At 47.0% G+C, this 25130-nt stretch overlaps 1 protein-coding gene across 1 annotated transcript in view; it reads right to left on the bottom strand.

Moving 5' to 3' along the window:
• Positions 1–25130, bottom strand: part of EFCC1 (EF-hand and coiled-coil domain containing 1) — a 166429-nt gene that overhangs the window by 58352 nt on the left and 82947 nt on the right. Inside the window, exons 3-5 of the mRNA XM_075320974.1 lie at positions 14024–14148; positions 9544–9670; positions 2099–2264 (exon numbers count right to left, since the gene is read on the bottom strand). Coding sequence (XP_075177089.1) covers positions 2099–2264; positions 9544–9670; positions 14024–14148 — 418 coding nt within the window. The remainder of the gene's footprint in view (positions 1–2098; positions 2265–9543; positions 9671–14023; positions 14149–25130) is intronic.

Raw genomic sequence — 25130 nt, 5'->3', positions numbered from 1 at the left:
GAATCAATATCTCAGCGTACGGTTAAGGTACAGGAGGGTCCACCTTCACCTTTAGGGCAATTGTCAAGGACTTTAACTTCTCAACAAAATCAATATAATATCTCACATGCTAACACAATCACAATACCCACAGATTGGACAAAGCACGAACTCCTGAGAAAGTATCACAAAATCTGGTAATTTTTAAAGCTCGTTATATCAGACCACTCATCTTGAGATATGTTGAGCCAAGTGAAAAAGGTAAGGAACGATCTGTCAACTGCAAAGAAGAGTAATGGACTGTTAATAGAAATATATGGCAGGTAGTCACCCACTGACAAATATGCTTGGATAGGACAGGAACTTATGCTGCTGCCAGGCTCTAGTCACAGGCTAGCCATGAGGCTGGGTAGTCGGGAGGTCCAGGGTCAGATACCAGGGGGCTTGCAACAACAAAAGGGGTAAGACAGAGGCTTAGTCAGGTCAAAGTCCGAGGTCAGAATGCCAGGAAGGTAGCAGATAAAGACTAAGGTGCAAACGGGTAGTCAGGAGACCAGTCAGGGATTGGGAAACCACAGATCAGAGACTGAACACAGGATTAAGGCAAACAAACACCACCGAGCTTAAGGCTACAACTGGCAGTGATCTGACCTCTACCCGCCAGCTAAATAGCCAGGTAATCACGGCAAAGGGTGACACTTGGAGGAAGGTCTTATCCTTGAAAGAAATATAGGATTGGGCAGAATGATATCCAACATGTGGTCCATACTTCCCCCACAATCTGCAATGGTAAGACAGGCAGCCTGTCGGTAGATCCCTTAAATTGGCCGAGTCCACTAACATTCATTTAATATCTATAAACATAAATGAGCAGGATTAATGCACCGATACGTCTACATCTATTGAAAGCATTTTTCCTAAAGATACAGGTCCCCAAAGCCATTAGAGTTGGCTAAACAGACTGGCTTTGGCAGCTGACCCTCTGAGGTGGACGGGCCTCTCAACGCTCTCCCAACAGACGATGTCAGAGAAGCAGAGGATCGGACATAGTGTGAAAAGCTGGTTGAGGTTAGAGGGTGTACAACTGAATCTGGAGCCATCTCTCCCAGCTATCTGATGTGTAAGGCCACAAAACCCCTTCATAATATGCTGATAGGTCAAGGTGATCCACATCGTAACCAAAGCCTAATTTAGCCACCACAAAAATGATGGCCAAGGTAATTAAAGCTAGCCAGACACATTAGATAGCTGTTACCTAAACAATACAAAGGAACAGTTGACTTGGGTGAAAAGTTCAATGTTCCCTGAGAGAAAGCTACTGACAGAATCATCCGGGAGAGGATAATCTTTCTGCTGTTGACTGCCAACCACCTGATCTATATGATCCCCAAAAAAAAATCTGTCAGGGGACAGTTAGGAGGCCCCTATACATATTAGATGGCCAAACAATTCTGCCAAAATTGACAGGTTTGGTTGGCTTTTATTTAATGCGTAAAGATTCCATAGGATTGGTAAAGTTACAGTGAGATGAACCATTCTTGACGTGACTCTACGAGGACAAAGTTTAGACCTTGTTACCAAACACTGATACCTGAGCATGCGAACCTCGTAATTCAAGAAGGTAATAATTCTTTAAAAAATGATAAGTAGTGTGATGCAGGTAAATGTGGATCCCACTACACCAGCAGTGGAGACTTGGTTGGAATTATGGTTCATTTGTAGGAGAAATCTAACCACGTCTCCACTAACAGCAGCTCGCACCCACACTCTCTAGAAAGACACTGGTGCTATCGAGGTGTTCCCAGTTTATTGCACATTTATGGAACATTTTGTGGATGGGAACACCCCTAGAAATCTAAATTGAAGACTAATATAATTGCACACGTAGTGGTATGTCAGGTCTCATATGAAGGCTGTAGAACTGGTGGGCATTTGTTTCTCCATCGGAGAGAATGATTTTCTTCTGTTAGAGACACGAGCTGCTTCTTCCTAATTACTGCCGTCTATCATGGTAACACATGAGCGTTGTCCTATCTGGCCCTGGTTAAATGGAGCCAGCAGCGACACTTTCTGACATCACCTGTGGATGGATTACCAGTCTCCACAACCGTCTCATTACCTCCTCCATCAGCACCTCTAGATCCCTCATCTCCTGCTCTTTAGCTGTCAGCTCTTCGGTCAGGTTGGAAATCCTTTCCACCAATAACGCAGGTACATCCCGGGGATCAATAACATCGCTTCCAATAATATCAGTTAAGAGCTTCCATATCCTCCTGTCCTCGCACCTGAGAGGATGAAATCTCACATGAATATAAGACCCTCATATTCTTTTTTTATTACTGAACTTACAGTGAATTTGGATCAATGTACATAACCGCTGCATAATACAGGACATCATGGTCGTACATTAGGAGAGGCTCTGGGGAATATATGGAACATCATGGTAGTACATTAGGAGAGGCTCTGGGGAATATACAGAACATCATGGTCGTACATTAGGAGAGGCTCTGGGGAATATACAGAACATCATGGTGGTACATTAGGAGAGGCTCTGGGGAATATACAGAACATCATGGTGGTACATTAGGAGAGGCTCTGGGGAATATACAGAACATCATGGTGGTACATTAGGAGAGGCTCTGGGGAATATACAGAACATCATGGTGGTACATTAGGAGAGGCTCTGGGGCTATACAGAACATCATGGTGGTACATTAGGAGAGGCTCTGGGGAATATATAGAACATCATGGTGGTACATTAGGAGAGACTCTGGGGAATATACAGAATATCATGGTGGTACATTAGGAGAGGCTCTGGGGAATATACAGAACATCATGGTGGTACATTAGGAGAGGCTCTGGGGAATATACGGAACATCATGGTGGTACATTAGGAGAGGCTCTGGGGAATATACAGAACATCATGGTCGTACATTAGGAGAGGCTCTGGGGAATATACAGAACATCATGGTGGTACATTAGGAGAGGCTCTGGGGAATATACAGAACATCATGGTGGTACATTAGGAGAGGCTCTGGGGAATATACAGAACATCATGGTGGTACATTAGGAGAGGCTCTGGGGAATATACAGAACATCATGGTGGTACATTAGGAGAGGCTCTGGGGAATATACAGAACATCATGGTGGTACATTAGGAGAGCCTCTGGGGAATATACAGAACATGGTGGTACATTAGGAGAGGCTCTAAGGAATATACAGAACATCATGGTGGTACATTAGGAGAGGCTCTGAGGAATATACAGAACATCATGGTGGTACATTAGGAGAGGCTCTGGGGAATATACAGAACATCATGGTGGTACAGTGGTACATTAGGAGAGGCTCTGGGGAATATACAGAACATCATGGTGGTACATTAGGAGAGCCTCTGGGGAATATACAGAACATCATGGTGGTACATTAGGAGAGGCTCTGGGGAATATAGAGAAGATCATGGTGGTACATTAGGAGAGCCTCTGGGGAATATACAGAACATCATGGTGGTACATTAGGAGAGGCTCTGGGGAATATACAGAACATCATGGTGGTACAGTGGTACATTAGGAGAGGCTCTGGGGAATATACAGAACCTAATGGTGGTACATTAGGAGAGCCTCTGGGGAATATACAGAACATCATGGTGGTACATTAGGAGAGGCTCTGGGGAATATACGGAACATCATGGTGGTACATTAGGAGAGGCTCTGAGGAATATACAGAACATCATGGTGGTACATTAGGAGAGGCTCTGGGGAATATAGAGAAGATCATGGTGGTACATTAGGAGAGCCTCTGGGGAATATACAGAACATCATGGTGGTACATTAGGAGAGGCTCTGAGGAATATACAGAACATCATGGTGGTACATTAGGAGAGGCTCTGGGGAATATACAGAACATCATGGTGGTACATTAGGAGAGGCTCTGGGGAATATACAGAACATCATGGTGGTACATTAGGAGAGGCTCTGGGGAATATACAGAACATCATGGTGGTACATTAGGAGAGGCTCTGGGGAATATACAGAACATCATGGTGGTACATTAGGAGAGGCTCTGGGGAATATACAGAACATCATGGTGGTACATTAGGAGAGGCTCTGGGGAATATACAGAACATCATGGTGGTACATTAGGAGAGGCTCTGGGGAATATACAGAACATCATGGTGGTACATTAGGAGAGGCTCTGGGGAATATACAGAACATCATGGTGGTACATTAGGAGAGGCTCTGGGGAATATACAGAACATCATGGTGGTACATTAGGAGAGCCTCTGGGGAATATACAGAACATGGTGGTACATTAGGAGAGGCTCTAAGGAATATACAGAACATCATGGTGGTACATTAGGAGAGGCTCTGAGGAATATACAGAACATCATGGTGGTACATTAGGAGAGGCTCTGGGGAATATACAGAACATCATGGTGGTACAGTGGTACATTAGGAGAGGCTCTGGGGAATATACAGAACATCATGGTGGTACATTAGGAGAGCCTCTGGGGAATATACAGAACATCATGGTGGTACATTAGGAGAGGCTCTGGGGAATATAGAGAAGATCATGGTGGTACATTAGGAGAGCCTCTGGGGAATATACAGAACATCATGGTGGTACATTAGGAGAGGCTCTGGGGAATATACAGAACATCATGGTGGTACAGTGGTACATTAGGAGAGGCTCTGGGGAATATACAGAACCTAATGGTGGTACATTAGGAGAGCCTCTGGGGAATATACAGAACATCATGGTGGTACATTAGGAGAGGCTCTGGGGAATATACGGAACATCATGGTGGTACATTAGGAGAGGCTCTGAGGAATATACAGAACATCATGGTGGTACATTAGGAGAGGCTCTGGGGAATATAGAGAAGATCATGGTGGTACATTAGGAGAGCCTCTGGGGAATATACAGAACATCATGGTGGTACATTAGGAGAGGCTCTGAGGAATATACAGAACATCATGGTGGTACATTAGGAGAGGCTCTGGGGAATATACAGAACATCATGGTGGTACATTAGGAGAGGCTCTGGGGAATATACAGAACATCATGGTGGTACATTAGGAGAGGCTCTGGGGAATATACAGAACATCATGGTGGTACATTAGGAGAGGCTCTGGGGAATATACAGAACATCATGGTGGTACATTAGGAGAGGCTCTGGGGAATATACAGAACATCATGGTGGTACATTAGGAGAGGCTCTGAGGAATATACAGAACATCATGGTGGTACAGTGGTACATTAGGAGAGGCTCTGGGGAATATACAGAACCTAATGGTGGTACATTAGGAGAGGCTCTGGGGAATATACAGAACATCATGGTGGTACATTAGGAGAGGCTCTGGGGAATATACAGAACATCATGGTGGTACATTAGGAGAGGCTCTGGGGAATATACAGAACCTAATGGTGGTACATTAGGAGAGGCTCTGGGGAATATACAGAACATCATGGCGGTACATTAGGAGAGGCTCTGGGGAATATATAGAACATTATGGTGGTACATTAGGAGAGGGTCTGAGGAATATACAGAACATCATGGCGGTACATTAGGAGAGGCTCTGGGGAATATATAGAACATCATGGTGGTACATTAGGAGAGGCTCTGGGGACTATACAGAACATCATGGTGGTACATTAGGAGAGGCTCTGGGGAATATAGAGAAGATCATGGTGGTACATTAGGAGAGGCTCTGGGGAATATAGAGAAGATCATGGTGGTACATTAGGAGAGCCTCTGGGGAATATACAGAACATCATGGTCGTACATTAGGAGAGGCTCTGGGGAATATACAGAACATCATGGTGGTACATTAGGAGAGGCTCTGGGGAATATACAGAACATCATGGTGGTACATTAGGAGAGGCTCTGGGGAATATACGGAACATCATGGTGGTACATTAGGAAAGGCTCTGGGGAATATACAGAACATCATGGTGGTACATTAGGAGAGGCTCTGGGGCTATACAGAACATCATGGTGGTACATTAGGAGAGGCTCTGGGGAATATATAGAACATCATGGTGGTACATTAGGAGAGACTCTGGGGAATATACAGAATATCATGGTGGTACATTAGGAGAGGCTCTGGGGAATATACAGAACATCATGGTGGTACATTAGGAGAGGCTCTGGGGAATATACGGAACATCATGGTGGTACATTAGGAGAGGCTCTGGGGAATATACAGAACATCATGGTCGTACATTAGGAGAGGCTCTGGGGAATATACAGAACATCATGGTGGTACATTAGGAGAGGCTCTGGGGAATATACAGAACATCATGGTGGTACATTAGGAGAGGCTCTGGGGAATATACAGAACATCATGGTGGTACATTAGGAGAGGCTCTGGGGAATATACAGAACATCATGGTGGTACATTAGGAGAGGCTCTGGGGAATATACAGAACATCATGGTGGTACATTAGGAGAGCCTCTGGGGAATATACAGAACATGGTGGTACATTAGGAGAGGCTCTAAGGAATATACAGAACATCATGGTGGTACATTAGGTGAGGCTCTGAGGAATATACAGAACATCATGGTGGTACATTAGGAGAGGCTCTGGGGAATATACAGAACATCATGGTGGTACAGTGGTACATTAGGAGAGGCTCTGGGGAATATACAGAACATCATGGTGGTACATTAGGAGAGCCTCTGGGGAATATACAGAACATCATGGTGGTACATTAGGAGAGGCTCTGGGGAATATAGAGAAGATCATGGTGGTACATTAGGAGAGCCTCTGGGGAATATACAGAACATCATGGTGGTACATTAGGAGAGGCTCTGGGGAATATACAGAACATCATGGTGGTACAGTGGTACATTAGGAGAGGCTCTGGGGAATATACAGAACCTAATGGTGGTACATTAGGAGAGCCTCTGGGGAATATACAGAACATCATGGTGGTACATTAGGAGAGGCTCTGGGGAATATACGGAACATCATGGTGGTACATTAGGAGAGGCTCTGAGGAATATACAGAACATCATGGTGGTACATTAGGAGAGGCTCTGGGGAATATAGAGAAGATCATGGTGGTACATTAGGAGAGCCTCTGGGGAATATACAGAACATCATGGTGGTACATTAGGAGAGGCTCTGAGGAATATACAGAACATCATGGTGGTACATTAGGAGAGGCTCTGGGGAATATACAGAACATCATGGTGGTACATTAGGAGAGGCTCTGGGGAATATACAGAACATCATGGTGGTACATTAGGAGAGGCTCTGGGGAATATACAGAACATCATGGTGGTACATTAGGAGAGGCTCTGGGGAATATACAGAACATCATGGTGGTACATTAGGAGAGGCTCTGGGGAATATACAGAACATCATGGTGGTACATTAGGAGAGGCTCTGGGGAATATACAGAACATCATGGTGGTACATTAGGAGAGGCTCTGGGGAATATACAGAACATCATGGTGGTACATTAGGAGAGGCTCTGGGGAATATACAGAACATCATGGTGGTACATTAGGAGAGCCTCTGGGGAATATACAGAACATGGTGGTACATTAGGAGAGGCTCTAAGGAATATACAGAACATCATGGTGGTACATTAGGAGAGGCTCTGAGGAATATACAGAACATCATGGTGGTACATTAGGAGAGGCTCTGGGGAATATACAGAACATCATGGTGGTACAGTGGTACATTAGGAGAGGCTCTGGGGAATATACAGAACATCATGGTGGTACATTAGGAGAGCCTCTGGGGAATATACAGAACATCATGGTGGTACATTAGGAGAGGCTCTGCGGAATATAGAGAAGATCATGGTGGTACATTAGGAGAGCCTCTGGGGAATATACAGAACATCATGGTGGTACATTAGGAGAGGCTCTGGGGAATATACAGAACATCATGGTGGTAGATTAGGAGAGGCTCTAGGGAATATACAGAACATCATGGTGGTACATTAGGAGAGGCTCTGAGGAATATACAGAACATCATGGTGGTACAGTGGTACATTAGGAGAGGCTCTGGGGAATATACAGAACCTAATGGTGGTACATTAGGAGAGCCTCTGGGGAATATACAGAACATCATGGTGGTACATTAGGAGAGGCTCTGGGGAATATACGGAACATCATGGTGGTACATTAGGAGAGGCTCTGAGGAATATACAAAACATCATGGTGGTACATTAGGAGAGGCTCTGGGGAATATACAGAACATCATGGTGGTACATTAGGAGAGGCTCTGGGGAATATAGAGAAGATCATGGTGGTACATTAGGAGAGCCTCTGGGGAATATACAGAACATCATGGTGGTACATTAGGAGAGGCTCTGAGGAATATACAGAACATCATGGTGGTACATTAGGAGAGGCTCTGAGGAATATACAGAACATCATGGTGGTACATTAGGAGAGGCTCTGGGGAATATAGAGAAGATCATGGTGGTACATTAGGAGAGCCTCTGGGGAATATACAGAACATCATGGTGGTACATTAGGAGAGGCTCTGAGGAATATACAGAACATCATGGTGGTACATTAGGAGAGGCTCTGGGGAATATACAGAACATCATGGTGGTACATTAGGAGAGGCTCTGGGGAATATACAGAACATCATGGTGGTACATTAGGAGAGGCTCTGGGGAATATACAGAACATCATGGTGGTACATTAGGAGAGGCTCTGGGGAATATACAGAACATCATGGTGGTACATTAGGAGAGGCTCTGGGGAATATACAGAACATCATGGTGGTACATTAGGAGAGGCTCTGAGGAATATACAGAACATCATGGTGGTACAGTGGTACATTAGGAGAGGCTCTGGGGAATATACAGAACCTAATGGTGGTACATTAGGAGAGGCTCTGGGGAATATACAGAACATCATGGTGGTACATTAGGAGAGGCTCTGGGGAATATACAGAACATCATGGTGGTACATTAGGAGAGGCTCTGGGGAATATACAGAACCTAATGGTGGTACATTAGGAGAGGCTCTGGGGAATATACAGAACATCATGGCGGTACATTAGGAGAGGCTCTGGGGAATATATAGAACATTATGGTGGTACATTAGGAGAGGGTCTGAGGAATATACAGAACATCATGGCGGTACATTAGGAGAGGCTCTGGGGAATATATAGAACATCATGGTGGTACATTAGGAGAGGCTCTGGGGACTATACAGAACATCATGGTGGTACATTAGGAGAGGCTCTGGGGAATATACAGAACATCATGGCGTGGGCTTCATTCGCTATCTGGCGATGTCAGTGACATACCCGCTATATAACCCAAGTATAGTGCGGGCATCAATCGCTATCTGGTGAGGTCGGTGACATACCCGCTATATAACACAAGTATCGCGTGGGCTTCATCCGCTATCTGGCGAGGTCGGTGACATACCCGCTATATAACACAAGTATAGTGCGGGCCTCATCCGCTATCTGGCAAGGTCGGAGACATACCCGCTATATAACACAAGTATAGTGCGGGCATCATCCGCTATAAGACACAAGTATAGCGAGGACATCATCCGCTATCTGGCGCTGCCTGTGACATACCCGCTTGTGCAGCATGAAATACTGGATAACATCCCTTGCATTGCATCCTCGGGGGTCCAGGACCACTTGTCCTCCTCTTCATCAGATGCTGCTTGTCCTTCCACAGAGCGAAACATCTGATCTTCTGCTACAATAAGACATTTTATAATTCAGGTCACTGTACACGATTCATTATTGAGGAAAATAACGAGTTGTCACTTTAGTTCTGATGCAGAAATCTTCCTCATGAGTCTCACATGTAAAGAAATATCAAAAATATCTGTGTGAGAGATAGAAGTATTTCATTGCATTTAATAGTGAACGGCACCCGAAGACAATATGGGTATACGGAAGAAGCAAAGTAAACTCTGGGCTAGCCTCAACACTCATGTAATGGACCCTGGGCTAGCCTCCACACTCATGTAATGGACCCTGGGCTAGCCTCCACACTCATGTAATGGACCCTGGACTAGCCTCCACCCTCATGTAATGGACCCTGGACTAGCCTCCACCCTCATGTAATGGACCCTGGACTAGCCTCCACACTCATGTAACGGACCCTGGGCTAGCCTCCACACTCATGTAACGGACCCTGGACTAGCCTCCACACTCATGTAATGGACCCTGGACTAGCCTCCACACTCATGTAATGGATCCTGGGCTAGCCTCCACCCTCATGTAATGGACCCTGGGCTAGCCTCCACCCTCATGTAATGGACCCTGGGCTAGCCTTCACACTCATGTAATGGACCCTGGGCTAGCCTCCACACTCATGTAATGGACCCTGGACTAGCCTCCACCCTCATGTAATGGACCCTGGGCTAGCCTCCACCCTCATGTAATGGACCCTGGACTAGCCTTCACACTCATGTAATGGACCCTGGGCTAGCCTCCACCCTCATGTAATGGACCCTGGACTAGCCTCCACACTCATGTAATGGACCCTGGGTTAGCCTCCACACTCATGTAATGGACCCTGGACTAGCCTCCACCCTCATGTAATGGACCCTGGACTAGCCTCCACCCTCATGTAATGGACCCTGGACTAGCCTCCACACTCATGTAATGGACCCTGGGCTAGCCTCCACACTCATGTAATGGACCCTGGACTAGCCTCCACACTCATGTAATGGACCCTGGGCTAGCCTCCACACTCATGTAATGGACCCTGGACTAGCCTCCACCCTCATGTAATGGACCCTGGACTAGCCTCCACCCTCATGTAATGGACCCTGGACTAGCCTCCACACTCATGTAACGGACCCTGGGCTAGCCTCCACACTCATGTAATGGACCCTGGACTAGCCTCCACACTCATGTAATGGACCCTGGACTAGCCTCCACCCTCATGTAATGGACCCTGGACTAGCCTTCACACTCATGTAATGGACCCTGGGCTAGCCTCCACCCTCATGTAATGGACCCTGGACTAGCCTCCACCCTCATGTAATGGACCCTGGGCTAGCCTCCACCCTCATGTAATGGACCCTGGACTAGCCTTCACACTCATGTAATGGACCCTGGGCTAGCCTCCACCCTCATGTAATGGACCCTGGACTAGCCTCCACACTCATGTAATGGACCCTGGGTTAGCCTCCACACTCATGTAATGGACCCTGGACTAGCCTCCACCCTCATGTAATGGACCCTGGACTAGCCTCCACCCTCATGTAATGGACCCTGGACTAGCCTCCACACTCATGTAATGGACCCTGGGCTAGCCTCCACACTCATGTAATGGACCCTGGACTAGCCTCCACCCTCATGTAATGGACCCTGGACTAGCCTCCACCCTCATGTAATGGACCCTGGACTAGCCTCCACACTCATGTAACGGACCCTGGGCTAGCCTCCACACTCATGTAATGGACCCTGGACTAGCCTCCACACTCATGTAATGGACCATGGACTAGCCTCCACACTCATGTAATGGATCCTGGGCTAGCCTCCACCCTCATGTAATGGACCCTGGGCTAGCCTCCACCCTCATGTAATGGACCCTGGACTAGCCTTCACACTCATGTAATGGACCCTGGGCTAGCCTCCACCCTCATGTAATGGACCCTGGACTAGCCTCCACCCTCATGTAATGGACCCTGGGCTAGCCTCCATCCTCATGTAATGGACCCTGGACTAGCCTTCACACTCATGTAATGGACCCTGGGCTAGCCTCCACCCTCATGTAATGGACCCTGGACTAGCCTCCACACTCATGTAATGGACCCTGGGTTAGCCTCCACACTCATGTAATGGACCCTGGACTAGCCTCCACCCTCATGTAATGGACCCTGGACTAGCCTCCACCCTCATGTAATGGACCCTGGACTAGCCTCCACACTCATGTAATGGACCCTGGGCTAGCCTCCACACTCATGTAATGGACCCTGGACTAGCCTCCACACTCATGTAATGGACCCTGGGCTAGCCTCCACACTCATGTAATGGACCCTGGGCTAGCCTCCACACTCATGTAATGGACCCTGGGCTAGCCTCCACACTCATGTAATGGACCCTGGGCTAGCCTCCACACTCATGTAATGGACCCTGGGCTAGCCTCTACACTTATGTAATGGAGCTGGAGAGAGTGTAGCTATAGTGAAGTCCAATACTATGAACGTCTAAGTACAAGGCCAAAACTTTACCACATTGGCCTCTAACATGAATCTACTGCTTTGAGGCGTAATTGTAGATCCTGTGCCTCGTGCCAATAGTATATCTGCGATAAATGGAGGGTATATAAGGGTCAGGACCTACGGCTGTGTGACCCCCGGAAGACACCAATGGTCCTAACATAAGAGTGTAATGTAATTACTATGTGGTATTATATAAGGTGTGAGATAATGTGAGATACAATGATGTTATTGTAAGATATAATATGTCAGAAGGTCGAGCTGGTGTGAGCCGCAGTATAGGAATCAGCCACACGAGGTCACTAGTTCCCCCTGGATAGGATTAGATTCCTCTGGGCTAGTGAAGGGTTAAGCCTAGCCAGACAGGGAGGGGGAGCAGAGTGCGAGCTGACATAGGGAGATGTAGTATGACAAGAGGAACGCCTGGTAGGAGCAGACAAGGCTAGTGAGCTGCTGAAAGGTGGTGTGAGCCGCAATATAGGAACCGGCCACTAGAGGCCACTGGTTCCCCCTGGATAGGATTAGATTCGTCTAGGCTAGTGAGGGGTTAAACCTAGCCTTACAGGGAGGGGGAGCAGGGTGGACATAGGAGATGTAGTGTGAAGAGGGGACGCCTGGTAGGAGCAGACAAGGCTAGTGAGGTGCTGAAAGTGCAAGGAAGCATGAACTGAAATTAACATTAGTGGCAACAGAAGTGAATAGAGGAGCAAGTGGGCGCAACCTGTTGGTGAGTAGCCTTCAATAGAAGTGAGGCCATTGTAGCCGCGAGTGAAAGTGTACCCTGGAAGAGAAAGGATCTGCCTAGCTGGAAACATGCAAAGAAGGTATCAGCTCAATGAGTGGCCTTTGTATGGAATCTGTCTGTGGTAGTGGGCCGGGGACCCAGTGGAACACATTGACCCTTGGGTCCTGGTGCTGTAGTGAGAAAACTAATCCAACTGCCTGGGTGCGGCAGCCACAGCGTAACACATTGACCCATGTGGCCCTGTATGAAGAGAGGAAGGCGGTGCCCCATTTTGTCCCGGCCGTTTATCATTCACAACTAGAATGCCGTTGTCAGAATCCATTAAGAATGAACCTCTGTGCTGTACGGAAGTGAAGATGACGTGTGCTATGTATGTATGTATGTATGCTATGTGTGCTGAGCTATGTACCCAGTAAAGTGTCTTCTGTTTGTAACATCTCGTCTGCTCTCCTTATTCTGAAGAATAAAACAAAAAAGTAATATCTGTATCATAGCTATGATTTTATAGACTCTAAAAGTCAGCCTTTATCTGTCAATTTAGTCTATGTGGAGAATTCTTATAATAAAGTATTATTTAGGCTGCAATCCCATGTAACATAAATAAGACATCACCTTTCCTATATTTATCTACAAATAAACAATAAAAGCTGCGCTCATTCAAAGTTCTTATCCTCTTAATATATTGCAGTCATCATATTATATAGCACTGTGTACTTACAATTGCTCATTTTGCCTTTCTACCGAGTAAATTCTTCTCTTTTCTCCTCTTTATGCAGAAACAGCAAGTCTCTTACCCGTTCATGAAGCGTTCCCTCTTTAACTCCTGACCCAACTGCCCCCTCCTCCACCTGCCATTGACTTTTGCAGTTGTGGCTCATGAAGTGGAGCGAAAATTGACGCCCTGTTTCTACACAGAGCTTAGAAGAATTCTGCGAGTCAGTTTTTAATCACGTGATGTGATAAGCCTATTAGAAAACAGAAGAATTAATTGGGTAGAAGGGAAAATGAGCAATTGGAAGTGCACAATGTTGTATAATATGCTGATTGCAATATATTAAGAGATAAAAAACTTTGATGGGAGCACGGCCTTAAGCAGTAAAGTGCAGGAATGGAAAGTGTGACAAACCACTGTGATCAGCCGGTGTATCCTCTGTGGGTGACCCATGTGATGACGTCACAAGCGACTGGTTTGGCTTCATGGTTGTCACCTTTTTATCTGGACTTCTCAGCTTTATCTTGCTTTCTTCTGACCTGGAATAAGATGAATATGAAAAATGCCAAAGACATAATAAAATATATCTTTGTACCGTGTTAGCCAGTAGAGATAAAAAAAATTGTTTAAAAGAACAGAGAGTCCTCAGTGGTTGATACCTTTTAATGGCTAACTGAAAAGATGGTAATAATTGCAAGCTTTCGAGACTACTCAAGTCTCTTCATCAGGCATGGTATAACACAAAATCTGAAGAGTCACGTATTTATACACAACAGGACTTAGAATAGTGCAGTAAAAAAAAAAAAAAAAAAAAAAAAAAAAAAAAAAAAAAAAAAAAAAAAAATAACTTGTTCTTTTTTTTTTTTTTTTTTTTTTTTTTACTGCACTATTCTAAGTCCTGTTGTGTATAAATACGTGACTCTTCAGATTTTGTGTTATACCATGCCTGATGAAGAGACTTGAGTAGTCTCGAAAGCTTGCAATTATTACCATCTTTTCAGTTAGCCATTAAAAGGTATCAACCACTGAGGACTCTCTGTTCTTTTAAACAATTTTTTTTAAAGACATAATAATAAGATCTCCATCGGATACCGCAGTACAGCTGGTGTAATAAACAATGTGTTCAGAGCGCGGGTGCAAGGAGAGGGCTGGATGGTGCAGGACTATGTCTGGAAGTTTTTCTCCTTTTCACCTGCTGTCCAGCAAACTTCTCTCTGTTTGCTGTTTCTACAGAGTGGCCCCCGTCACCGTCTTACCTGTTGTGACTCACTCAGGTGCGGGGGTGACAGGTTTATATCATCTGCACCTGATTATTGGCAAGAAGACAGCGCTGCAGACAATCTGCTCCAGCACTCCCCCTGTGGTTCTATGTAGGTCTAAAGAGGAGCCTTGACCTGGTGGTGATATGCAGAGGTTGATGGGGCGCCGTGTGGTCCTACAGAGGTGTAAAGGGGAGCCTTGACCTTATGATTGGGAGCAGAGGCTGATGAGGCACTGCATGGTCCTACAGGTGTAAAGGGGAGCCTTGACCTGGTGGTGGGATGCAGAGGGAGGCTAATGGGGTGCCTTGTGGTCCTACAGAGCTGTAAAGGGGAGCCTTGACCTGGTGATGGGGCGCAGAGGATGATGGGGCGCAGAGCCTGATGGGGCACATTGCATTGCAGCTCTCCAGCCATTGATGGGTCAGAGTGACCATGCTGACCACTGTCCATCACCAACAGCACCTACAATGTGAGCTCCAAATATGGACTATGGACCAATGGAAGAAGATGGCAAGGTCTGATGAATCAGGCTATTTTTTTTTTTTTACTTCATATGGACGGCTTGATGGGTGGAGAGCCCCACCTGGGCAAGAGATGGCCCCAGCATAGCAAGAAAGCAAGCCAGCAAAGACCATGTGATGGGCGATGTTCTGCTGAGAAACCTTGGTTCACGGCTAGAGATGAGTGAAGACATTGGCAGGTCCCTGATGTGGCAGCCAGACCAGTATTCAAGCGTTCCTGGTGGGCACATTGTGAATTGCCTCCTAACCAGTGGCTTCACTATTGATTAATCGGCCTGGCACAATGTCATTCCTACATCATGCCACAATGATGACAGTCTGGCTGGCGGGATAATCAAAAGAAGGCTGAGAGATGCTGGTAGATAGGGGCGGTTTTCTGGGCTCTTGTCCAACTGGCACCAAGTACTGACGTCTCATCTGTAGTTCTGGCAGTCATGTGAATGTTACCTTGGTAATGATGTTCGGTAGGTGGTGGGTGGAAGTGTACCCCTTCATGGTGACCGGATAATCTCGCCACCCTGTGTGCTGGAAAAACAAGTTTTATTCATGAACGTCCCACAACGTACATCTGCCTTCCGGAGTCTCGTAGACGCAGCAATGGTTAGATATCTAGTGTCACGAGAGCGGCGGATACAATATTACAAGAAGAGTTGAGCTAGATGAAGAGCAGAACCATCGCGCCATTGCTGCAGCCGTATCTGCAGGTATCAGAATTAGCCGCGTATCTCAGCAATATGCAAGAGTACATGTGAACAGTGACATATCGTATATTGTTGAATATTTCAGAAAAAAAAGCCAAGTAAATGCCATCTGGACGGCCCGAACTCGGCAACATGCGACTTCCTTACAGACGATGCATTAACTGGATTCACACCCAGGGTGCCAACACTTTAATCATTTCACAGACCCAGGGTGACAGCGCTTTATCCATTTCATAGACCCAAGCCACCAGCAATTTATTCATTTCCCAGGCCCAGGGTGCCAGAACTTTATTAATCTCAGGCCCAGGGCGCCAGCACTTTATTCATCTCACAGACTAGTCATCTCACAGACCCAGGGCGCCAGCACTTTATTCATTTCACAGACCCAGGGGGCCAGCACTTTATTCATTTCACAGACCCAGGGGGCCAGCACTTTATTCACTTCACTGACTCAGGGCGCCAGCACTTTATTCATTTCACAAGCCCAGGGTGCCAGCACTTTATTCATTTCACAGACCCAGGGGGCCAGCACTTTATTCATCTCACAGGCTAGTCATCTCACAGACTCAGGGTACCAGCACTTTATTCATCTCACAGACTAGTCATCTCACAGACTCAGGGCGCCAGCACTTTATTCATTTCACAGACCCAGGGCACCAGCACTTTATTCATTTCACAGACCCAGGGGGCCAGCACTTTATTCATCTCACAGGCTAGTCATCTCACAGACTCAGGGCACCAGCACTTTATTCATCTCACAGACTAGTCATCTCACAGACTCAGGGCGCCAGCACTTTATTCATCTCACAGACTAGTCATCTCACAGACTCAGGGCGCCAGCACTTTATTCATCTCACAGACTAGTCATCTCACAGACTCAGGGCGCCAGCACTTTATTCATTTCACAGACCCAGGGGGCCAGCACTTTATTCACTTCACTGACTCAGGGCGCCAGCACGTTATTGATTTCACAAGCCCAGGGCGCCAGCACGTTATTCATTCCACAGACGTGTTTTTTATCTATCCCACTGGCAATGCGGCAGACTTGCCGTCATAATATTATTCGCACTTAATACGGATTCCACACAATTAAACCTCAGCAATTGTTGGCTGCACTGAAGCATTAACCAGGGATAGATGACTAAATAACAAGAATCCAGGCATGAAACTCCAGCCGTGATTCTGCATCACTAAAACTCATTTTAGAAATGACCATAATAAAAACAATTGAGATCTCTAGGATGCTGAAAATATGGATAAAATGCAAAAATATGTTTAATATTAGAAATGAGGGTTTTGAAAGGCCATGAAATAATCCGGAGACGTCATTCCAGTGGTTGTGGATATGGAATTTGTATCAGTAATACTGACCCTACAGAACATACAGGAATGGGATCCATACGTAGAATTCAGACTCGTAAACCCTGGACGCGAGGCTCTGTGCACACAGATTTTATGGCGGCTTAAAGAACCTTGTCTTGATGTAGGTAATCAACGTCAGATCAGTGGGGTCTGACACCCGACAATGATCAGCTCCTATTCACACTCAGCAGCGGCCTCTATACAGTGAGCGCTAGAGATGATCGGCTCTTATTCACACTCAGCTGCGGCCTCTATACAGTGAGCGCTAGAGATGATCGGCTCCTATTCACATTCAGCGGCGGCCTCTATACATTGAGCACTAGAGATGATCGGCTCCTATTCACACTCAGCAGCTTCTATACAGTGAGCGCTAGAGATGATCGGCTCCTATTCACATTCAGCGGCGGCCTCTATACATTGAGCACTAGAGATGATCGGCTCTTATTCACACTCAGCAGCTTCTATGCAGTAAGCACTAGAGATGATCGGCTCCTATTCACATTCAGCGGCGGCCTCTATACATTGAGCACTAGAGATGATCGGCTCTTATTCACACTCAGCAGCTTCTATGCAGTAAGCACTAGAGATGATCGGCTCCTATTCACATTCAGCTGCGGCCTCTATACATTGAGCACTAGAGATGATCGGCTCCTATTCACATTCAGCGGCGGCCTCTATACAGTGAGCGCTAGAGATGATCGGCTCCTATTCACACTCAGCAGTGGCCTCTATGCACTGAGCGCTAGAGATGATCGGCTCTTATTCACACTCAGCTGCGGCCTCTATACAGTGAGCGCTAGAGATGATCGGCTCTTATTCACACTCAGCAGCTTCTATACAGTGAGCACTAGAGATGATCGGCTCCTATTCACATTCAGCGGCGGCCTCTATACAGTGAGCGCTAGAGATGATCGGCTCCTATTCACACTCAGCAGTGGCCTCTATGCACTGAGCGCTAGAGATGATCGGCTCTTATTCACACTCAGCGGCGGCCTCTATGCAGTAAGCGCTAGAGATGATCGGCTCCTATTCACATTCAGCGGCGGCCTCTATACATTGAGCACTAGAGATGATCGGCTCCTATTCACACTCAGCAGCTTCTATACAGTGAGCGCTAGAGATGATCGGCTCCTATTCACATTCAGCGGCGGCCTCTATACATTGAGCACTAGAGATGATCGGCTCCTATTCACATTCAGCGGCGGCCTCTAAACAGTGAGCACTAGAGATGATCGGCTCCTATTCACACTCAGCAGCTTCTATACAGTGAGCGCTAGAGATGATCGGCTCCTATTCACATTCAGCGGCGGCCTCTATACATTGAGCACTAGAGATGATCGGCTCTTATTCACACTCAGCAGCTTCTATGCAGTAAGCACTAGAGATGATCGGCTCCTATTCACACTCAGCAGCAGCTTCTATGCAGTAAGCACTAGAGATGATCGGCTCCTATTCACATTCAGCGGCGGCCTCTATACATTGAGCACTAGAGATGATCGGCTCTTATTCACACTCAGCAGCTTCTATGCAGTAAGCACTAGAGATGATCGGCTCCTATTCACATTCAGCGGCGGCCTCTATACATTGAGCACTAGAGATGATCGGCTCCTATTCACACTCAGCGGCGGCCTCTATACATTGAGCACTAGAGATGATCGGCTCCTATTCACATTCAGCGGCGGCCTCTATACAGTGAGCACTAGAGATGATCGGCTCCTATTCACACTCAGCAGCTTCTATGCAGTGAGCACTAGAGATGATCGGCTCCTATTCACACTCAGCAGCTTCTATGCACTGAGCGCTAGAGATGATCGGCTCCTATTCACATTCAGCGGCGGCCTCTATACATTGAGCACTAGAGATGATCGGCTCCTATTCACACTCAGCGGCGGCCTCTATACATTGAGCACTAGAGATGATCGGCTCCTATTCACATTCAGCGGCGGCCTCTATACAGTGAGCGCTAGAGATGATCGGCTCCTATTCACACTCAGCAGCTTCTATGCAGTGAGCACTAGAGATGATCGGCTCCTATTCACACTCAGCAGCTTCTATGCACTGAGCGCTAGAGATGATCGGCTCTTACTCACACTCTGTGGCTTCTATGCACTGAGCACTAGAGGTGATTTGGGTTGCTGAGAGAACTAGAGCCAGGATGAGAGGAGTGTCAGAGAGCAGAGGATTGGTTAGTGAGACAGGCCAGGAAGAGAGTTAGTTCTACACAAAAGTTTCAGGAGTAGGATGTGTTCTGTACTAGGGAACTGGGAGGTCTCTTCCGTTGTATCCGGAGCCTACAACTCACCTTGTGATGGGCACAGTCTAGCCGTCCAAGGCAGCAATTGGACACGGGAAGCCACAAAGACAAGAAACGGGGAAAAGCAGAAGTTTACCCAGGGTGAGGGCTAGACTACCCAAGATGAGGGCTAGACTACCCAGGATGAGGGCTAGACAGAAGAAGTACCCCAGAGAACAGCAGCAGCAGAACAGGATTGTATGGCCATATCTGTCCAGAAGATTAAAGAATGAATAAGTCAGTTGTTGTAAGTGTTGCACCTCCCAGGCCGGGGCAGATCACAAACACAAGTTCAGTCTAGTGAAGTAGAGAGGAGCCCTGCCGGCCATCCATTGGCTCCCCTCTACAAGTGCCACTGCGAGCAGGGTTGTTCTTCACACAATCCGTCAAGGGGGACTGCGGGGAAGACGCCTGAGAAAATCAAGTTACACAACAACGAAGAAAAAGTGACAAGAAATGGCTGTGGCCCAAGCGCGGGCAACTCGCATTGTGGGCGTACCTGAAGAGAAAGAGAGCGAAACTCTGTCCGGTATGCTCGGAAGCTGGAGATTAAGCAATGCCCCGTATGCAGTGGAGTCCGCTCCTGGCAAGTTTTCCAGGGTGAGGAAAAGAGCACGAAGGGCTGCACTTGATATCCAGATGTTGTAGATTAAGGAATGCATCTTGAAAAGAGGGGCCGTCCTCTGCCAGGTGCACCCGAGAGAATCCGCCCTTCCCGAGATGCTGATGGGGAATAGGTGGCTGCCCTGAAGAAATAGGAGGAGGAACCATAAGAAGCTCCACCCTGGAGAGTGCAGTCCGGAAGATGGAGATTCCACAAACTATGTTGATTGGCGCTATTACAGTCTCTGAAAAGTGCCTATTGGACTATGGTGGAGGCGGCCCCCATGGAAGAGACACCTGGAGGCAAGTCAGAAAATCAGGAGAATCTCGACAGAAGGGTCTAGATACAGCGGCTGCTGCATGATTTGGCAGGCCGGAGCCTTGCGGAGGCGGAACATCTTTGGACCCTGCAGGATTGGGACTCGGAGCCCAGGAAGTCGCCTATGATAAGATATCAGCAAGTGGCCACAGTGGTAGAGGTGGTCTCCTACGACTTCTGGTGTGACCACGGCTACATCCTGGATTACGGGACTCAGGATTGGGTTTTCGTTGAGGCGGCTGCAGTGGACTGTGGTCCATATGGTCTGGGGCAATAGCCCTTTAGCAGCAGGACTCCAAGTGGTGTTCTTGAAAGCGAAAAGTCCCAAGGCACCTTCACAGCCTGTTAGGCAGGTTGAGTTTGTGTTTGAAGGGAAGTTTTACCACTTCCATAACCAGTGAGTGGTTGGCTCCAAGGTTGGCGCTGTACAGAGAAGAACCGGACCCAGATGACTTCCCCCATTTGTGCTTCTTGCACCTCCATTACAGGATTGTTCTGTGTCCCATAGGGACAGGTTGGGAGATCTGGTCCCTGATGATGGCCTGAGGAGCCAAAAGGTAATTTTTGTTTTTTTCCTGTTCCTTATCGTTTATTGCGTACGTTGCGCTCCCCTCTGCTAGAATGCCAAAGGGCACGGCGGGTGCTTACTCAATTTGCCCCTGCCCTGTGGATACTGCCCCTTGTCCCACGGACCTTGCCCTTTGCCCTACAGATTTAGCCCCTTGGCCCGAGGACATTGCCTATTTGTCTTAAAGACTCTGCCCTCTTTTCCCAAGGAACTTCTCCCATGGACCTTTGTTTACCCTGGGTGCTTCATGACAGTGTTATTCATCAGGTATTGGCATCCACAGAGAGGGAAGGAGGTGGAGGAGAGTTGTGGACCCTGAGGAGTGGGTCAGGGACTGTCACGCTTCCCTGCTGGAAATGGCAGGCATGCTGAAACAAGCCGTTGTTGGTGCATCAGAGACTGCTGCCTGTGGGCAATCCATGTGTGCGATTCTGTGTCCTCGTTCAGTACTCGGATGGAATGGACTCTGGCCTATGGCCAATATAGACTCTAGAATAAATACATGAATATTGCCTAGTAAAGTCCTGACTGAGGACGGCCACATTCAAGAAGGGAGGCATGTATGAGGTGGCCAGATTGCCTCACTCCTATGATCTACATATAATATTTATTAAAGTAAAATGTCTACGTGCTGCTGCGATGTAGCGGAGTTGGAGCAGGGCAGCAGCCGGCGCCCTCTAGCGACTGGCAGTTTAAAGTGTTCTATTGCAGTTTATAGTATAATCTGTGATGTGTGACTAATGTGTTAATTGTGAAAAGTTAAGTAGGAATGTCAGCAGAGCGGTATGTGAGTAAGAGAGGATTTTAGTATGTACAGTGTAACAAATACTTCCTGGTTACCAAGGTAACAGTGAACCAGGATGGGAGGAGTGTGAGAGAGCAGAGGATTGGTTAGAGAGGCAGGCCAGGAAGAGAGTTAGTTCTGCAGAGAGGTTGCAGGAGTAGGACGTGTTCTGTACTAGGGTCAGTCATGTATCCAGGCAGTATCCTCCGTTGTGTCCAGAGCCTACGACTCATCTCGTGGTGGGCACAGTTTAAGGCGGGCTTTACACGTTGCGACATCGGTAACGATATATCATCAGGGTCACGACGTTAGTGACGCACATCCGGCACCGTTACCGACATCGCAGCGTGTAAATTGTAAACCCTAGGAGCGACGATCACCAATCGCAAAAGCGTCAAAAATTGTTGCTCATTGATATGTCGCTCCTTTTCATAATATCGTTACTGCTGACGGTACAATGTTGTTTGTCGCTCCAGCAGCACCACACATCACTTTGTGTGACACCGCGGGAGCGACGAACATCTCCTTACCTGCCTCCACCAGCAATGCGGAAGGAAGAAGGTGGGCGGGATGTCATGTCCCGCTCATCTCCGCCCCTCCGCTTCTATTGGCCGGCCGCTTAGTGACGTCGCGGTGACGCCGAACGCACCTCCCCCTTCAAGGAGATATTGTTCAGTGGTCACAGCGACGTCGCTGACAAGGTATGTGCGTGTGACGCTGCTGTGGCGATAATGTTCGCTACGGCAGCAATCACCACATATCGCATGTGCGACGGGGGCGGGTGCTATCGCGCTCGGCATCGCTAGCAATTGCTAGTGATGTCGCAGCGTGTAAAGCCCGCCTAACTGTCTGAGGCATTGATTGTACACGAGAAGCTGAGGAGACAAGAAATGGGGAAAAGCAGAAGTTTAGTCTCGGCTGCTGGAAGGCTAATACTCTGGGCGAGGGATAAATAGGAGAAGTACCCAGAGAACAGGTTTGTATGGCCATGTCTGTCCAGAAGATTGAAGAGCAAATAAGGTGTTGTCTTGTAATGAATCTCTTTGTGTGATATGTTGTCCTGCTACATCTACGACAGTGACCGGCTGCGGGGAGGTGGACGCACCCCTGAAGATGGAAGGGTCCCTCCGGCCAGAAAACCCCTTTCTAGGATTTGGACACTTTTTTGAAGATAATTTGTTTTGCAATGGGCTTTAATTAAATATTTTGCACCATGTCTCTTTTGTAGGTTCTTTGGGTGATTCACATTTGCTAGAATCCTTCCGTGAGTTCATTCAGAGGGAGCATTGCTTCTCTTATCTGTCTTTTCTGCACTCCTCTCTGCTGTTTAATAACATCTAAGCTGAAAAATAAGGAGCGCTGATAGTGTAATACCAACAGATCAGTGAGGTAGATGAGGAAAAATACACTCACCTGAAATGGTTGTGATAGTCACAACCACTGATAGAGCATAGGATGATGGCGTCTGCTGCAGCCCCACGTGGATGTGCATACAAATCAGAGTGAAGAGGGGGTTAATGCCGCGCATCAGCCAAAATGAAGATGTAGCACGTTGATGTTATAAACGTATTCTTTTATTCCATCAGTCTACGCGTTTCGAGGATATACCTCTTCTTCAGGACCAGTGCATCAACATAGTATATATACTATGTTGATGCACTGGTCCTGAAGAAAAGGTATATCCTCGAAACGCGTAGACCGATGGAATAAAAGAATAGATTTATAACATCAACATGCTACATCTTCATTTTGGCTGATGCGCGGCATTAACCCCCTCTTCACTCTGATTTGTATGTTTAATAACATCAGGAGCTTCCAGATAATACTGCAGATAATACTGCACTCTCCGGCAGAAGCGGTGAGCAGCGACGTCCCGTATTGTCGGCCTGGTCTGTGGCTGGACAACCCCTTTAATGACATCTTGCTATTATTTCCATGTTAGAGTCATTACATGCACAGCCGCGATCTTAGGCGGTATTTTTTGCCCTGTAGGTGTTTTTCGTTCCCACGTTGCTAAATCACCATCTTTATTATCTGGATGAATGCGACATTTCACCTTTTTCTCCAGTTTATGCATTCAGTAATTCCGCTCTTCGTGGCGTCTTCACATTCGGCTGGTAATGTGACCCAATGATAAATTAATTTTCCTGTAGTTTTTAATGTCAACCAATTAAGCAATTAAGGATAGAGAAAGCGGTGATTAATGGCTGACGTTCATCACTGTGGGTGAAAGGCAATTACTGAAGCCGGAGGCACGAGGCACAGATTCCTGCAGAGGAAACGTCTCAGCACCGACGGCAGACAGCACAGACCCCAGATCTGCACCTCTCCAAAGAGCGGGGGTCTCAGGGAAGACCCCTGACCCCTCAGATATTCAGGGCATTACTAGGTGCATTTGTATTTACTTATTGGTACTTATGTAACCCACAATTAACACATTGGGCATCCATCTAGTGCCACCATATACAGCACTACAGAAGTATTACTGCCAAGTGTATAATCCACCTAAAAATACTGGGTCCCTACAGTATCATCACTCCTCAACATTGTGATCGCAACTACGCGAAGGACAGGTCATGGAATTATGGAAATCACAGGATTGTCAGATATGTTAATGATGAGCAAATGGAGACAACATTTTAAGAACATATCAATCACTTAGACATGCAAATCATCAAGACCTGCTGCTGGCGGCTCCCTTTGCAACTGCCGACAAATGACATTGCAGATGCACTTAATGATAAACAAGTCTGGAGACGCTGCAGCCATGGAAGAAAAGCACTAAGCAGATAAAGCGAGCACTAAGACACGTGAAACACGCGTTGGGTGGTCCACGGCAGTCCCCCCTGCAGGTTTACCTCTTTGAACCGGTTGGTATTATCTTCAAATTTTAAACAGCAATATTTTTTCTATCTGCACTTTACATTGCAGCCGGTCCAATTCTACTTTTGCCCTGCAGGGGGCAGACTGCTCTTCTTTTTCATATGGCACCTAATTGACTTTGCCTTACAAGCATTCTAGCTCTTGACTTATATGTATTTATATTAGGGTTCTGCCATCATTGTAATGATCCTTTGCAATTGTGCACTTTGTATTCCAAGAGGAGTG

Source organism: Anomaloglossus baeobatrachus, chromosome 8, assembly GCF_048569485.1.
Source record: "Anomaloglossus baeobatrachus isolate aAnoBae1 chromosome 8, aAnoBae1.hap1, whole genome shotgun sequence".
NCBI classification, from domain to species: Eukaryota; Metazoa; Chordata; class Amphibia; order Anura; family Aromobatidae; genus Anomaloglossus; species Anomaloglossus baeobatrachus.
Note: the sequence above shows the minus strand (reverse complement) of the source record. Positions and strands in the feature narration are given on the sequence as shown.